This window comes from Apteryx mantelli, chromosome 3 (assembly GCF_036417845.1).
Source record: "Apteryx mantelli isolate bAptMan1 chromosome 3, bAptMan1.hap1, whole genome shotgun sequence".
NCBI classification, from domain to species: domain Eukaryota; kingdom Metazoa; phylum Chordata; class Aves; order Apterygiformes; family Apterygidae; genus Apteryx; species Apteryx mantelli.
Genome location: NC_089980.1, coordinates 123,295,908 through 123,314,089, shown reverse-complemented (window position 1 = coordinate 123,314,089; position 18,182 = coordinate 123,295,908). Strand labels below are relative to the sequence as shown.

At 34.4% G+C, this 18,182-nt stretch overlaps 1 protein-coding gene across 2 annotated transcripts in view; it reads left to right on the top strand.

Moving 5' to 3' along the window:
- Nucleotides 1-17,873, top strand: part of NOL10 (nucleolar protein 10) — a 55,816-nt gene extending 37,943 nt beyond the window's left edge. The window contains exons 14-22 of one of the 2 annotated variants that reach the window (XR_010883841.1): nt 2,207-2,333; nt 4,034-4,113; nt 4,243-4,341; nt 5,284-5,370; nt 7,227-7,400; nt 7,789-8,036; nt 13,114-13,216; nt 14,660-14,907; nt 16,495-16,579. Coding sequence is in view for 1 of the 2 variants with exons in the window: in XM_067294289.1 (XP_067150390.1) it covers nt 2,207-2,333; nt 4,034-4,113; nt 4,243-4,341; nt 5,284-5,370; nt 7,227-7,400; nt 7,789-8,036; nt 13,114-13,216; nt 16,495-16,614 (1,038 nt within the window). In the remaining variant the exon portion in view is untranslated. Of the gene's footprint in view, nt 1-2,206; nt 2,334-4,033; nt 4,114-4,242; nt 4,342-5,283; nt 5,371-7,226; nt 7,401-7,788; nt 8,037-13,113; nt 13,217-14,659; nt 14,908-16,494 lie in introns of both variants that reach the window. The other variant, XM_067294289.1, reaches the window with a different exon arrangement.
- Nucleotides 17,874-18,182: the final 309 nt, after the last annotated feature.

Below are 18,182 nucleotides of genomic sequence, written 5' to 3'. Positions count from 1 at the left end.
TTTGAGTACAGGGATATTTAGAACAGTGTGTGGAGCTACGGTTTAATAGCAGATAAACTCTTTTCCCTTTTTCTGAGACTCCTACTTTAGTTGTCCATTTAAAGATTTACACCAAACAAGATTACACCTGGGGATTACCCTGAGTATTTGGAATGGCCTGAATTCTAATGAGTAATGCACACTTTGTAAATCTTGAACAGATAGTGTCATAGAAATGGAAGCGAAGAAGAAGGTTTATTGAAGTGATAGAGATCTTCACATAATGTGTCAGCATGATGGAATGAAGGGGAACTTATATTTGATTGGAATAGACATGAGTCAAGGATTCTCTAATCTCATTTCTAACAATCTTCAGCAGACAGATTTGATTACAAGAGAAGTTTTGTTTAGTTAGTAAACAACCTGTTTTTCTAAAAGAAGAAATGTTTTATCCAAAATCAGAGTATAGGTAAATTTAAGAGAAGATCCTCCCCCCACCCCAATCATGTTTTAACAGTCTCATAATGAAATGCTGAGTAGTGATTTATTGAATAGCATGAAAAAAACTGGTACATGTAATATACTTTATATGCATTCTTGTTAATACTAATTTTGGCGTTTAACTTTGAAAAAATGAATTTGGGGGCAATAACTGAATAATTTAAAATCTAAATGGAGACAAAAATGTCTGACTGAAATGATGGCACGAAATCAATCTGAATGTTATATAGTGCTTAAGCTGACTATTACCGGATCAGACAAGAGGATTTGTTTAATTGATTAAATATGTAATGTCTTTTTTGTCAGTGACATCATAGCTCTTTCCTTGAGAGCTCTTAACTAATTGGAATAAAATATGCAGCAGTGTAAAAAAGAACTACCTAGTGCAATTTTTGAGATGCCATGTTATGGTTCTCAACTAGGATTGAAATCTTATGAAGAAAATTTTGTAAATATTTTGCCTTTTCTTAGTGGAAGAAACAGTATGTCAAGGCCTCAAATAGTACTTGATACAAAGACAGTAGTGGTCTAGAATGCAATATTATGGTCTAGAATACTCAAATATTGTGGTCTAGAATACAATTTTCTGGTTTCATACGTGTAGTTGTATTCAAAGACTAATCCTTTTGAATGGAGTTTTAACACACATTTTTAAAATGTGAAACATTATCTCATACTGTTACCACAGCTATCATGTGAAAACAAACTGTATATATTTTATAGATATACAATCACTTCTATTTGTTTCTGTAATCAAATAAGATTTTAATGCTGGTTTTGAATGACAACCATTACTAGTATTGTCATTACTCTCCATATTGTCATTTTGATTGAGGAGTTTTTCATGTGAATTTTCAGCAGAAAAATTGGAAGTCTCATTGAAAGTCACACTCTGCAGAAGTTAACTAGCCACTTTAAGTCCTAAAACATCAATTAATTTGCTCCAGAGAGAAAAATGTAGTATTGGATTTTTTCCATTCAGCTAGCTCACCTACTAAAATAATAATACTGTCACAGCAAGTATGGTTGTATGCCTCAGGTTAGAGAGTGATTCCAACCAGGACAGCGGGAGTGAAGGGTGAAGGGAGATAATTGTTAACTTGGGAAATTTGGAGGAAGCGTGTATGGAAAAGTGCAACGTGATATTGTTCAATAAATCCTTTGCCTCACAGTGGAAATATGCAGCTATTTGCTTAATATTTCCCATTACCTCTTTATAAAATATGGGTTTTTCCTTGAATAAAAACTATGAAATGTGCATGTGGTGTTTTGTTTTAATTAAAATAAATATGACAGAATAGGATTTAACATGATTGCTTAGTGAGCTAATGAGTTCAAGATCCAGCTGTACTTTGCAGATTAGTTTGATATCTAGTGCCATTAGTTAAGTTCATAATTGTATCTATAATGTTTGGCTCTGAGGGTAGCTTTTAATAAATTAATCAGTCAGAATGTGACCACTTGAAGCAGCTTAACATGAAGCCTCTAAATTGTTGGCCTCAAATAAATGACCTAAATTAAAATAATCCTTATATAATTTATAGTATTCTTTATCGGTAATGCAAGCAGTAGGTTTAATTGCATTTTCTAACTGCTGTTGTTCTTAAGGTACATTTGTTTTCAGAGGGATTTGTTTATTCTTATATTACCACACAGTAGCTGAGAGCCTAGCTATAGTTTTCTGTGTAAGAATATACAATTTTATAACATTCTTTCATATTCACAGGTTTTAGGACCTGCCCCAAAATGGTGTTCCTTCTTGGACAACTTGACTGAAGAGCTGGAAGAGAATCCAGAGAGCACAGTTTATGATGATTACAAATTTGTTACCAGAAAAGACCTTGAAAATTTAGGTAAAAAACTTGAATCCCCTCTTTAATTGGCTCCTTTGTTCGGTTTTAGATCATTTACATGTGTAGGTTTGTAGTTCAGATGTGACACACGAATAAGCAACATGGAGGACTGTTAGAAATCTGCTGGCGATAGTTTCTGCCAGTCCTCTTGGTTATTAATATACCAGACTGATGGCTTTACATTCTGTGGTTCCTGCCCAGTGTAACAATAGATGTTTGTGTTTCTCAGATTTTTATCCCAAGGAGAAGATTGATATTTGCTGATATAATATGTCTAGGAATCTGTGTGTGTGCTTTCAGACGCTCAGTGGAAGGCACAGGAAAAGTTCATTTAGCTTTCAAAATATTTTTTAGGTTCTCTAACAGTATGTTGCAACTCATAGCAAAATTAGAAAAAAGATTCACCTGCAATACGATATCTTCATTAAATGTAATATTTTTCCTTCAGAAAATAAAAATCATTCTAGGGCCAATAGAAATACAGTTTTAACGTGTATGGTACTAGAGTACTGAAAATGGTCTAGCAGAGGAAGTATGTTTCACTCAAACTAGTTAGTCCTTTTTCTTCCTGTTATGTATTGTGATTTTGTAGTGCTTTACTCCAGGTTAGTTTAAATTTCTTTACCTCTGAATAAAATGCTACTTTATGGCAATTGACTTAGGCCTGACAAGAGGCCTTACAAGGAGAAGGTCCTCCAAAGCATCTTAAGCATTAGTGTTCTAAAGTAGGTGGTCTGAATGTAGCCTGCAAATCCTTGTTTGAAACTGGAAGGATTAAGGCATTGTGGTGTTATCTACACAGAGAGCTGACTGGGAATAGTTCTTCTGCTTTAATGCTCTATAACTTAGTCAAATTGATTTCCCCATAAATGCAAGTTCTCAAATAAAGAATGAGCTTAAAGGGTGCCTTTCACTCCATATGTCCTAGTGTCCTTTTTTTTTGTATTACTAGCCATTAACTAGAGTACTCTTGTTTTGGAATATGCAGGAAGATTGACTCCTGGAAACAGTTAAAACTTTGTAGAGAGAACTTTGCTTTCTGAGGTGCACAGAGTTATCTCACTTTTTGTTTAATAATAAGTTTGTTAATTCTTAATTTCTAAAGATCCAGGGTCTGCAGAGGAGATTTTGTTATAAAAAGCTTCTCTTTTTCTCAGTTTTGGAATTTTGTGAAGATACATGGAACGAAAATCTGAGAACACTTAAGTATTTTCATTCTTACTTAGGTTAGGGCCTAGGGTAACAGTTTTATGATCTGATGTGGTACTGTATTTCTTTCAACATGTTGATTCTTCAAAGATAGTGATCCAAGGCAAAACTCTTTAGTTAAAACATCTCTATAGCACACTAAAAAAGTGATAGTCAAATGTGTATGGATTTTCAAAAAAAAATTCTCTCAGATTTTTCCTTCTAAATTTTCTTTAGCGTTTAGTGCATGTGGGCAGCTTTAGAAAGTGCACAGTGACATATATTATGACAAGAAAAAAAGACTGTATTGCTCTGAAGTAGTTCATATTTCTTGCTGGCCTGATTTTCTTGTGGTTTTACTCAGTCTTGATTTAATAGATGTGACTGTTAGAGAGACTGATGTGTTGGTAGTGCTTGTTTGTCTTGAACCGAGTAAGTGAAGTGACTTGCTTGAAATAGGAGTTCTTTATATATCAAAGTTCTTTGAAATCCTCTGTAATTTTTTTTCCCAGGCCTTGCTCATCTCATTGGATCGTCATTACTCAGAGCATATATGCATGGTTTTTTCATGGACATAAGACTTTATCATAAGGTAAATAAGGCTGATTCTTGTAAATTTTTGCTTTTAACAATAAAATATTTGTGCTAATTTTTTTCCAAGTAGAGGGCTGTCTCTTGCATTAGTGATATTTTTTCTTTACTAACTTCTGCTTGATTAAAGGCAAAAATGATGGCCAACCCATTTGCTTACGAAGAATACAGAAGGGAGAAAATAAGACAGAAAATAGAAGAAACACGTGCACAGAGAGTTCAACTAAAGGTAAATCCTGTTTCCAGTGAGTGAGCCTCTGGAGAAAACTATTCATAAAGAGTACAGTCTTCATTATATCTCAGAGATGTAATTACTGGGATTTGATTCTGTTTATCATCAGAGATACAAAGTAAAGTTAGTTTTTATTTTATTTTTTTAATAGAACCGTAAAATTTCCATTCATATGAATCCTGCAAATGAGAAAAGGTGATACTAAACAGTAAAGAACAGCTCTCATCACATTTGGCAGTTGAGCAGATAACCCAGTGATGAAACTTACAGTTTCTACTTCTGTCATTAAACCAAATGACTTAGGCCATTAAAATATAATACTCCAAAAGAGATGTATAAAAATACTATTGTGGGGCTCCGTGTTTCTACCTGGTAGCTTTCTAAATTGAATTTGTTCAGCATATAAGGAAAAATAAATGCTTTCAAAGTACCAAACCTAATGCCTTACAAGGGAAGAAGAATACTGAAGCTCTATGTAAGTTTTCTCCAAACCTTACTAGTACTTGGAAATGTTCTGAACGAACCAAGGAGCTCTTTCAGTAATGGCTGTAATAATGAATAAGAACTATCTTTTCTTAGTATGATGTACTTTCGGTCACTTACTAAAATGTCCACATGTACTTTTTGTTTATCTTAAGTAAGATCACTGTTTTGGGGACCCTCTCCTTTTTTCTTAATCCAGTTGGTAACAATCTAATAAATGAAAAAGCTAATAAATGTAATGCTGTTTTTGTAGGAAGCACTTAGTCTGTTAAAATAGCATGCAAAGTTTGAATATGATCATACTGGCTGGATAAGTTTTTTACTTTGATCCGGAGTAAGTGTTACATGGAGTAAAAAAAAAAAAAAGCTTTGGAGGTAAAACTCATGAATTTAAATCATGTAGGTTTTTTGTGCATGAAAAAAGAATATATTGATTAATTGCTTTCCTCTCATCAGAAACTTCCAAAGGTCAATAAAGAGCTTGCACTCAAACTGATTGAAGAAGAGGAGGAGCAACAAGCTGCTAGAAAAAGGAAACAAAAGGTGAGCTTTTGTTTTGGAGGGAACATGGCAATAGAAATGCTTTACAGTGATTGATTACTGTTATCTGGCCAAACAGATTCAAAATTCCATTGTTTCTTAACTCTGTAGATAGCTTATTCTGAGAGGTGGACTTCACTGCAGCTGGAGCACCGAGAATGCCATGTAGTAACTTTCAGTCACCTATATAAGAAGTGTATAATGATGAAATACTCACTGTGAAGATGATGTGAGCTGCATAGCAATCCAGAAGCTAGCTAAATGCAGCATCAATAACAAAGTTGTCCAAAAAAAACCATTTTTAAAATTTGTTAGTATTTTGGTGGTGATCACAAGATAGGCATTATCTGTAGAAATGAAGAACAGGCAGTTGCACAGAGTAGCACTGCAGTATAATTTCCTTTCTTTGTACACATGAACTCCATTTGTTAGTATTTTTAGTAAAATGTTAACTACATTTTATGAAGTAGCCAAAATGGTTCACTCTTATGCAACAGTTGGTAATAGTTGATGTTGAAAGTAATCCATTTCTATCTTAGATGTTATATAAAGGAAAAAATGAATTAGTATTTAATATCTGGTAGGAAAGAGTGGCATAGCAGAAATTTGCCTTTTTGGTCTCTGTAAATTAGCAGAAAACTCTGGTGCTTTACGTAGATGTCATTCTATAAGTGTTTATTCTCACAGAAATATAGCATTCATAAAATAGAAAGCAAGGCAGACTAACTTCTTGGAGCATCTCATGAAACCTTATGTGTTATAACTGAGGTGATAGCATGAATTGGTGAAAAAGGAGGTGGTGATTAAACCTTAAATACAAACTTTCCAAGCCTCTATTACAGTGGAAATATGCATTCAATAAATGGGGAGGGGGAATTTGTCTAGGAATATGGATTGTATTTTTAAGTGGTTAAAAAGAGTACATAAAAACATATTCTGATTATTTTCCTGAAATGGCATTAAGAATCTTAGGAAGAGCGATGTATTTGAGGCTTTGGGATGGGAATTTTATTTTCCAAATAAAACTGCAAGTCACACATTTGCAACATCTTCTGAGATTTACACTTGTTCTTTTCTGTATCTTTTTTTTCCCCCTTGTTAGATAGCTATGGAAATTTAATGTTGAGGTGGGATAAATGTGCTTAAGTTTGGCAATATTGACAGACAAGCTTTTTATGATAAAAAGCTATGTATTCAGTGATTTAAAACAACAACAACAGCTTATTCACGTAAGCTTGAACTATGCCTAATTCATCAGTGGCATAAATTACACTGGCTTAATTTTCTTTTAACAGGAACAAACTGACTTTTCCACTGCTGTATGTGAGGGCAGCATAGAAAAACTGTATGACATGTACAGAAACACTTCCTCTTAAGTATTTACACTAAAACAATAATAGCGTTGCATAAAGATGTGTTTTACTGTAATAATTTGTTTTATATGTTACAGGATCATCCTGATCAGGCAGGGTATTCTCTTTGGAGGTACTACTGATTAGCCAATGGATATCAACACATCTCCAGATTAGCTGGCTGAATACCTGAGAAACATTAATTCAAAAATATTAGTAATAGGGTATTTAAGCTCTCTGTAGTGTGCATAAGAAACCATCTTGCTTACAAATAGTTTAAAATGATAGTTACTTGATTCTTAGAATGATAGTTACTTGATTCGTAAAAGTGATAAAACATAATTAGAATAAATTAGAAATTTTTTTATTTGACCTAGAAGGAGAAAGCAACTGGCATTTCCCATACTGTTTGGGGGTTTTCTTTAATTAAAGAGGTGTTAATTGAATGAGCTTTGTTTTACCAGTTTTAGAATTTTGTGACTAACTCATACTTTGCTTTTTTCCCAGAATCTGCCTAGCCTTCTCAAAGATGATCGTTTTAAGGTCATGTTTGAGAACCCAGATTTCCAGGTAGATGAGCAGAGTGAAGAATTTAGGCTGCTTAACCCACTTGTTTCTAAAATAAGTGAGAAAAGAAAGAAGAAACTAAAGATCTTAGAGGAAAGGGAAGCACAAGAACAGGTAAAATATTTTCTATTAGGAAAAATCTGTAGTTTTTTGTTTTGTTTCAGACATTCAGACTTTTTACCCTAGAAAGAAGAAAAGAGGAAAGAAGTGGAAAATATCTGCCAGCTACAGTGATTTAGATATAATTTATAATATTATCATGGTTTGTTTTCAGATCTGAATAATATTATGTCTACATAAATATAGATTAGAAAAACATGTAATGTGCAGGTGGAGGTAATTTTATAATCTGTTTTCTGCTTCATTTGCTGTTACTGCTTTTTTCAAATTTAAGTTCTCTTCAACTGTGCTTATGTAAAGCTGTCATGTACTCTATTTGCAGGAATGGTTTGAAAAGAAAATTAGTTGATGATTTCTTATTTTAAACTATTTTTGTCTACAGGAAGAGGAAGAAGAACCAGAAGGAAAACCGAGTGATGCAGAAAGTTCTGAGAGTTCAGATGATGAAAAAGGCTGGGTTGAAGAGGTCAGGAAGCAGCGCAAACTTCTACGCCAAGAGGAAAAAGTAAAGCGGCAGGAAAGGTTCAAGGAGGATCAGCAAACATTACTGAAACCTCAATTTTTTGAGATTAAAGAAGGAGAGGAATTCAGAAGCTTCAAAGACTCTGCCAAAAAACAAAAATTAATGAAGTAAGACTAATGTTCTTATTTTAATAGGTGGGGGTGTGGGGTTATCAAGTATTTCTTTACTGTGCAGGCCAATGGTATTTGGTTAGTTGGCATGATAGTCTTGGAAACACTTATTAGTAAAGCCATGTCTGGTGATTCAGGGATATAACTTACAGGGACACAGTTAAAAGTTTTATTTTCTAGTTAAATGAGTGTAATGTTTAAAATACGGGAGAGGGACAATGAAAATGAGATGAGTAAAAGTCAATATTCTGAGACAGATTTGGGGATCCCCTACTCAGTGCTGGTAAACTGCTGCTCACAGGAATAACAACACTGTTGTCTGTGGAACTGGCTATATTTCTCCATGAGTGTCATAAAGAGGTTAACAGCCTGAATCTTTTTGATCTGATCCGCCAAAAGACTAGAATAGTGCATGATTAATCACTATTTTGGGGGTAGGATCCAGGGTGGTAAAAGAAAAATCTTCTGGTCTGGATATTTTTACAGCATCCAGAAACTTTTAACAAAATATGCTTTCCCTTTGTTGTCAGGACTCACTATTTCTATTTTTCTTTTTGCAATACTAAAAATCAGACTTGTGTTTTTTATTTGAATTTCACATTTCACTTTTATCCTTAAATTGTTGATAAACTGAAGTAGTTGGGTGCTATATAAAGAGCACGTTTATCTTTTAGATTTGCAGACTAAAGGACTTGGCTTTGAGGTGCTTAACACCCACAAATCTTACTGATTTTTTTTCAGAGGTGAGTTAAGCCCTTCTGAAGTTGAGATTTAATAGCCTTTTATTAGTTGGAGAGTAGGCACCAATATTAAAGCCTTGAGAAACAATATCTTCAAAGTTCTTGCAACGTATGGATACAGAGCAGAATTTTGACCAATGTCAGAAACACGTTACTGCACTAGATGGATCCAATAATAGCTGTTATGCTTTTATTTAGAATTAAATGATACAGTGAAAGAAAAAAAAGAATAATACACATAGTGGGGCTGATTTCTTTGTTGATTCTACGGTAATCTATGATTTACATATTATACCTGTAAAATCTCTTTAAATACAACTAGCAGGATTTATAAATTAGAATTTATAGCAATTCTGCAGAACTGATGCTTGTGTTTCCCTTACCTGTTTTCTATCAGCAAATGTTTACAAACAGGGGTTTTTTTGTTCTCTTTACTGAATATACCCATTCATTCTGGACTCTTGCACTTCTTAGTAGATTTTTTCCATCAACTTTCTTCTTTTTTTTTTTTCTTCCATCCAAAAGATGAAGCAACTTTTTGCTATTGTAGGTTTTCTGTGTTGTTAGAAGGATGACTCTCAATTTGAAATATTAAGATTTCTTTTCATTTAATTTAAAACATGGAAGGCCTAAATGTGAACAAGCAGACTGAAAGTTAAATAAATAAGCCAAAGCAGGTGTAAAGAAGAAACACTCAGGAAAAAAAAATAGTATAGTGCAATACAGGAGGAAATAAATTCTTTCATCCAGTGTTTAGGGGGAGGGAAAAATCATTGCTTCGGTCAGAAAAAAATGAAAGCAAATACTATAGAACTGTCCAATGGATGGAGGAATATCACAGATGACTTAAAATGTGGTAAGACATGTAATAATACATGGGAGGACATGTAAAAGGCTCCCTTTGGGGGAAGAGAGAATATATCTTAAGGTTCACTGTTAATACTGTGCAGAATATTTTGCAAGGTGTGGTGCATAATTAGGGTGGCTTATGTTAGATGAGCCTGCTGTTTGAGAAATACGTGGATCGGATATAACGTCATGATTGAAGACAAAATTGAAGATAGAATAGGGTGACAAAAAATGGATGTGACGGTGTTATATCCTTTATGTTTGTCTATGAGTTACCTTCATTGAATTGTCTTTTCATGATTTTTTTTTTTGTCTGAACGCTTATTTCCATACTCGCTGATCCAATTCGTGCTCATCCAGCCGTTATTAAGGCTATGTATAGTTTGATATTCCTCGAGTTCTTAGAACAAATTTTAAAATTATCAGCTGATGTCTGTTTCTAATCCTCTGTAACTGATATGATTCTGCAGTCATAATTAGTCAACATTGTGAGATGACTTGTTTTTGTTAATAAGCATTTTTACATACTAGAATTTTATGGAGAAAATACCTAAATATGTTTTCTGTTGGCCTTATTCAGTGATAAGTAGTCAGCATAAAAGCAATTAATTCAAGTAATGTACTGAAAATTGGAAAGACTGTAGTGGCATGTACAATCTGGTGAGTCTGGCATGTTTGTCTTTGATTTGATTTATCCGAGCTATGGAATGATGGTCTGTGACCAATATAATTAAGTACCTTAATACCTTCACTATGCACTTAATGGCTAGGTGTTCTTTTTTTCTCTAATCATATAATGTTCTACCTGAGGAAACAGTTTATGACTTATATAAAACTGGGTGTTTCTTTTGACATGTTCCTGACTCAGCACAGCTCCAAGCCCAACTTCTAAAGCAGTGGTGCATACTATAAATTTCGTAGTAGACCAACAGTCTACACATTTCTTTTTCAGAGAAGCTGCAAAATTTATTCATGAGCACAACAGATGCCTTGTCTCAAGTCTCTCTACATTCCATTTTCCCCTCTCACACTCCTGTGCTTATGCATAAAAATGTGCTGCAGGTGTTTGTAAAGATGCAAAACTTAAGCTTTTCTTTGTTTACTTATTATATAAGTTCTTTACATAATAACTTAAAAGAAATACATAAAAGGAAAGGGTTTTTATCAGTGTACTAAGAGGTCTCTTGATTTTTTGTGAGTTTGCCTTTAAAATGTTTGTTATTAAAGTTAGAGCATATCAAAACTAAAAATGACAGTAGTGATACTTTAAAGTATGACAGTCAATACATATATTCCCTGAAATGGCCCAGAAAGTCAAAAAAAGCCATCAAAAATAGAGTTGATGTTCCTAGGTATTGCTAACATAAACAGAAGATAAAGTCCTAAAAACTGTTCTCTTCCTTATTAGGAGGAAAAACAGAAGCACCCAGACATTTTTTTTAACTATAGAGCAGGGACAGCGTTTTTAATAAAGCTTTTAATAGATCCATTGAATCAATTTATTGAGGATGCTAAAAAGAAGAAAAATAACTGTTTTAAGTGTTTGTATATCACAGTGTGTACAATTCACTATCATTTGGGGTTGCATATTTCCAGATAAATATAGCCTTACCTTCATTTATTCAGTAAAATTGCAATCCCAAACCATTTTCCTAATATCTCCTCATTTTAATTTTTCTCCTGACCAAAGCAGTATCTAGGCAGTCATGCTAAATAATTGCTGGGTAGTAGCCCATATTTCTCCAATTCACTTTCAAAGGGGAGAAAAATGGAACTTCACTTGAATGTAGAAATCCCACCACAATGTCAGTGACTGATCTTCTGCCATAGTTAGCTCTAAGGCTTAGCTTGTCTTCCCGATTCACACAAGTTTTTACATGTACTCAATGAAAAATATACTACAGAAAAGATACAGTCAAAGTACCTAGTCATGAGAAATAAAGCAATTCTTGACAGTGATTTTTTGTAGTTAATCTGAAAAGTCTTTGTTACATAAACAGCTCATTATCTGAAATTCAGCAGACTTCAGAGATTTCATACATAAGGCACAATCTGTGAGCCTTTCATGCATGGAAGTTCCGTGGCCTTTAGTGGCTGCTTATCATGCTTATTGCTGCTTATCGTATTTTTATGATGACTTATTTCCCACCTTTCATAAAAGTAATTTGCAAAAATGTATGTACTAGCATCCTATTAATGCATACACTTTAAAACTTGTACAAAAAAGTAATCTTTTACCCCTCTTCAGAAAGATCTAATTGGGTACTAATAGCAATATCTCAAATTGCAAAAACTGAATTTATTTACAGGTATATGAACGTTTTCTAAGTACATCACAGAATAAGTTTGTCTTCCTTACTGAACTGGTCGTGCAAGCCATGTCATTCTCAGTTCTCATTACCTACTTGTAAGGAAGTCCATAGGGCCCAGATTATAGATGAAGGACTTGTTATGTTAGGAATCACAGATGCGTTTAGCAAGGCTGGCTGGAGCAAGTACCACCTCTCACTGACTGCCTCACCCCTTCGCTGGGAACTATGAGGAAACAAGGTGTATTTCTACTCCTCAGCTGTTCCAGTTTACATCCCAACATACTGAAGTCCTGAGTGGTGATATTAGATATCAGCTTGTAACCTGGAACAAGTGAGCCATGTCCACACGTCCTACCTTTGTAGGGGCATTAACTTCCAGTGGGAGGAGAGCTGGAAGTGCTATCTGTTTCAGCCACGGTAGCTAACTCCTGTGTAGACAAATGCGAGAGTTCAGTGCCTGAGAGACAGTGTGTATACCAGAGAGCTTACAGAAACTAACTGACAAGCACCATGCAGCTCATGGCATACGCTCGTGTAAAGCTCTTTATAGGGTCAGGATCTGTCTTGTTTATCAGTCGTTTACATTATTCTGGTTTTGTTTTTGTTTTGTTTTGTTTTTTTAACTGTTTGCATTACACTGTTCCAGGCTCAGTGTCAAAACAATCATTTATAGTTGGATTAAGTAGTTTATCTCCATCAGTGAAGTGATGCATTCTATGATGAATTAACTTGAAAATATATTCAGGATTATTTCCTTCCCTCCAAAGTGGAGGGAAGACTTCAGAAATAAAAGATTTCAAGCAAACTGGACACATCTGGCTTTAAAATACTTGTATTTTTATTTGTGACTTGTACCTACAAGTGCAGCTGAATATACCTGACTTTTTCTGACATTTCATAGAAGACTATTGCAATGGAAGGGCAAGATTTGTTTCTCAGATTAAAGGAAAAAAAAAAAGACTTTACATAAATTTAAAAAATGAATTTACTGTAAGCAATATCTGGAGGGAATGATTTGGGCTTGCATTTCTTCCTGTTTATTGAATGTTTATTTTTGAGAGTTATGGCATTTGAGGGTTTCAGAGAATCTGAGATTAGTTTTGACTGCATTATCAGTCTTTATTATAGTAATAAGATGGCAAGAATAGAACTAATGTTAATTATTCTCTGCAGGAAAACTCTTGGAGATCGTTTAAAGCTTGAAGAAAAACTTGGCACGCTCAGTGTGTCTGATACCACAGTAGGCAGCAAACAGGCAACATTCAAATTAAAAAAGGTGAGCTATATATATAATTTTTTTTAAGATAATACACAAGTAACTTTAGTTTTTGCATGAAAGAACAGGAACTTTAAAACCGTCAAACAAATGTCCCTCTTCGTTTCTTTATAAGCTGCCAAGTCTTCTGCTTCTTGCCAAGAAAATGAAAGCCTCTGGTAGTACTCTGTGTTTATGCCCTTATAACTCAGGCAGCACTCATAAAAACTTATGTTTTGGTGGAAAATGCTGGCTTCCATCTTTTGATAGTTTATTTGCAGACGTACCATCAGAAGCTTGTGACCTTACCTGACATCTGTGCCAGGACTGATCAGATCTTGGTTTGCAGTTCTAAACAAAATCAGGATGCTGTAGGTGACAGGCTTTCTTTTGGTTGATAATGATGCTGAGTCTCAGCGTGATAAAAACAGAGCTCCCAGCCACTTCTGTCATTGAACTTTTGTAACACAAATCACAAGAATGAGTCCTGGTCCTGTTCTACTTGCCAAATTCCATTTAAAGTATGTAGTTGAATTCTGCCTACCTACCTTTCCCATAGGGTTTTTATTTCCTGTTGTAAGGAATTTTGTAGATCCTAATGTATGTGTAGTGAAATGCATGCATGCATTTGCTAGATTTGTGGAACACTTAGGGATTTTTTTTGCTAGAAAACTGTTTTAGAACTGAAGCAAGGACATATTATAAAAGCTGAAGATTCATGTTCATTCTTCAGATTCTTCAGCTGACAAAAGGTACTTCAGTTAAAACTGTTTTTCCTCAGGTAAACTTGTCTTCTGTAATACATTTCTCCTTACCACTGGTCAAATACTCTTGTATCACAGAAATAAAACTACACTACTATCACAAGAATGTTTAAGCGGTTATTTGATTATCACTTTGGGTACACTTGAATAAAAACTTTAAATAATCAAATTTGTTGGAATGTTTCTGCATTATTTTTTACATGATTACTGTCTCTTTTCAGATGTCCTTTTTCATATGTTTTTGATTCCTGTATTTCTGGAATTTAAAACGTGTTGACTGTGGAATAAGTCACAGATTCCACTGCTATCACCATTCCAGGGCTTTTACCATCTTTAGCTACATTAGTGCCTTGCAGCTAATTAAATGGGCTTTGCAGGGCTCCTAAAACATAGTCTTTTTTATAGTAGTTTTAAATTAAAAAGTGCTGAGCCACAAGGTTTCTTGCAGTTGATGGTGAACAATGAACTATCATCTTCCACTAGCAGTTTTGTGAAGATTTGGGAGTAAGGAGGGAGAGGACGGATGTGGCAGTGGTTCAGAAAGTAGTTTTTACATGAGTCCATTGGATATGATTTTTTTTTTTAATTATGTTTCTGTTAATGCATATGGATTTGTTTGTGTATAACTGTTAATAATATTGCTTTACTGAAATACATAAGTTGTGCCTCTAAAGTGGGGATCTTTTTCTCCTATGAACAGAATAACAAAATAAGACTTAGAAGGCTTCTGTCAAATAAACAGTCCACTGGGTATATGTTCTGAAGTCCCAAGAAACAGAGCAGGGAGAACTAGGAAGAATTCATGCCATGCAGTATGCTCACTTATGACACTTTCAAAATGATGAAAAGAATGAAGTTGGCAAGCCAAGAAGGAATTTAGTATTACTCCAATCATTATTAACTTCTGCTTTGTGATGCCCTGTCTTTAAAGTGCAGATGTATTTAGGAGTAAGTAGAAAGATTTGGGGTTATGATTCCATAGGATTGATATCATTTGACCTTGTAGGTCAGTGGAATTGAGGCTGAATATGGCTGTTGCATTGTAGCTGTTGAGTCGTGTTAACAGCTCTCCAAGTGCCCAATAACCACTGACAAATCCAGTGCTACAATCATTTGTCATTGATATTTCACAGTTTGCTTTTCAGGGGGTACCTCGGTATTGCATCCTGTTTTTCAATTTCAGCATGCTTTATCATACCAAATAGGTACGATAAAATAACAGGTTTTCTAAATTACTTAAAGAAAGGAGGTGATGTAGAGTACTTTTTTTATAAAAAAAACCCAAAGCTTTTAATGCAAATCAAGCCAATTTCAGTATACTGGCTGTAACAGTAAACATTAAACTAAGAAATATTTCTCAAGACTGTTTCAGATGAAGTCTGGAGACAGCAAGGAACCACTTATATATTCATATAGCGGGTTTCTTGATCCCTGCTTGTAGGGAAAATGAGCCAATAAATTTCAGCAAAGTCTAAAGATCATTAACTTTTATTACCATAATACAGGTATGAGTTTACTGCTACGTTTGTTAAATTGGTTCATATCTCACCTCAGCTCAAATTCTGTCTATGCACACGAATCTCTAGCTCAAGTTCAAAAGATACTTTTAATGGGAGATTTAGGGAGAGATGGACTGATGTTTGAGTGCTGCTGGTACAGAATTAGTGGTGCAGTAGGGATGCAGCTGTTTGAGTTATAGTAATTCTATCTCTCTGTTAATCCAGTCATCCTTTGCTGCTGTTTTGAAGTCACTCTAATTCCTGGAGTATTTTGTAGCACAGACACTTGCGTGAGCTTGGCTAGTTCAAGTCCACTAGTTCCAATTTATGCTTAGTTTGAAGACAAGCCTTAGTCTTACAAAGAAGACAGCATTTTATGGCTGTGAGAGCCCTTTCATCTCTGTAGTATGTAAATGAAACCCTTTCAGTGTATTTTTGATGAAGAGGAAAAACATTAACAGAGCATGTGCCACATGAGCAGAGATTTTTAATCATTTTCACATGGAAAATCTAGAATTGTAAACAGCATATCAAATACTTTTAATGTTTTTAGAAAACCCATCTGTTTCAGTGAAATTAACTAACTGTCCTTTCTGTCTTTTCAAAATGCAGTTGTGCAAATATTAAATATGATAATACTTTTTAACCAAGATAGGTAATAGTCTCAGATTCCTGAATGACTAAGAATGATAGTGCCTAGAGATAGCCAGGATCAATGGGTACAGTGTAAAACAAGATAATGTGAGAACTTTTATAGTAACATTTCCAGATTTCCCTGAAGAAATTCTAACTAAATATACAGATACTTGAATAATGAGGTGTTATGTAAGTTTACAAGAACCTGAGTAGAATAAAATACCGTTTTGTAAACTTGTATGCTAAAACTACTACATTGTCGCATTCCCATAATTCTACATCAAGCACTAGTAAAGTTTTTACTGTTTGGTGCTCTGGAACTCTTCCGACTTTTAGTACTGTCATTATTTTTTGAGGTTTGGAGTTCTAATTCATGTCTATTTTTGTTTTAATATTCCAGTCAGAGCAGCAAAAGAAACAACAGGAAGCTGAGAAACAACATCGTCAAGAGAGGAAAACACTCAGGCGTTCTGCTGGCCACCTCAAGAGCAAACGTGGAAGAGGGCAACGGTTTCATTGATTTATGTTAATTTTTTTAAGAAACTGCTTTTCTCTTATTTTTCATTTGAAAATGGGACTTCACAGTACAAATGTATTTGTATTTTGTTAAAGTGATGGACAGGGAAACCAGAACTTACTAAACCCTGTATTAACAGGCTTATGAAAATGTAAGTATTGGCAAAAGGACATTGTAAGTTTGGTGTATTATAAACTCCAGTATGGCTGTATTTGTGCAGAAGGCATCAGCAGCTGGTTATTGTGTAACCCTGGATGTAGTCTATATAAGAATTTATCTATACAACAAGGCTGCCTGTCTTTTTTTTAACTTAAGCAGTGGGGTTTTGCTTTCTGAAAAGTTCTTTATTTGTGACTGCTTAGATGTAAGATCAAGGGTGAATTATTTTGTCTGAAAACTTTCTTTACAAGGGCACTATGAATTTTGCTTTTCTTTTATGCTCCTAGTAGGGTGACATACAACTGTGTTTTTCAAAAACTGACTTTGACTTTATGTTCTTAGGCTGCCTCTATGGCCAAGAGGAGGCAAAAAAATGGTCATCGTGAGGGCAGTGGAGAATGGCAAGCTTGCATTGTTGTGAGTCACCCTATAAGGAAATCTCTGTTGCCACACTGATGCACAACGGGGGATCTAGAAAGGATAATCTTATTAAGCTAAAGTTTGGTGAACATTGCCTTTACTTGGAATCCTTGGTTTAACATGTTTTGGTAAGAAAGCCATAATTCAGCAGGTATCATGTAGTGTATGTCTATATACCCAGCAAATTAAGGCCATACAAGTAGTCTCCATTCCTTCAAAGTCAGTTTAGTTAAATAACTTAAGAAACTTGAACCTGTGTTAAGGAAATGATTGATTATTATGTTTCTCATCTTTTTGATTGCCAACAGAATGCTTGTTGCTAAGCAGGAGACAGCATCTCTTATTGGTTTTTATCCTGCAAAACTTTCATTTACATAAATAGTCTGCTACATAGACAAAGGAATTAATTTTACCTTTGATCTTAAAGGAACTTTGTAGCTGCTTTTTAAAAAGCTTTATAATTTGCCTTTTTGCTAAATCCAAAGAACCCTGAACTTTGGATCTAGCGAGAGTCAGTGAATCTCAACCCTGTAAATCACTTTGAGACTTGAAAATTATTAAGTGTTCTGTTTTATAAACCAAAGAGGCTATTAATCTGGTCAGGTCTCCTATACAGTACTTACCATAAAATTTTTGCAGTTATTTCAGTAAAAAGCTAATTATTATTTGATTACTACTGAATCAAACTACTAAGGGAAACCTTTTTTTATCTTAGCCTGATGTTTTCTGATCAAGGTTTATTTTTTAGTCAATAGATTAATTGGTCACACAGTTAAATTTATTTTCTTCTGATTTAATTTTACCTGATTTTAATTCCCTGCCTCTGGTTTTAATTATATTGTTTCCTTTAATTTAAAAATTCCTTTTGCACGTGGTATTTCCTTCTTTGAAACATACATTGTGATCAAGTCCCCTCTTAGTCTTTGCATTCAGCTAAAGGACAAGAATTCTCTGTGTTTTAGGTTTTTTTCTTCAGCTTTCAAATTTCTGCA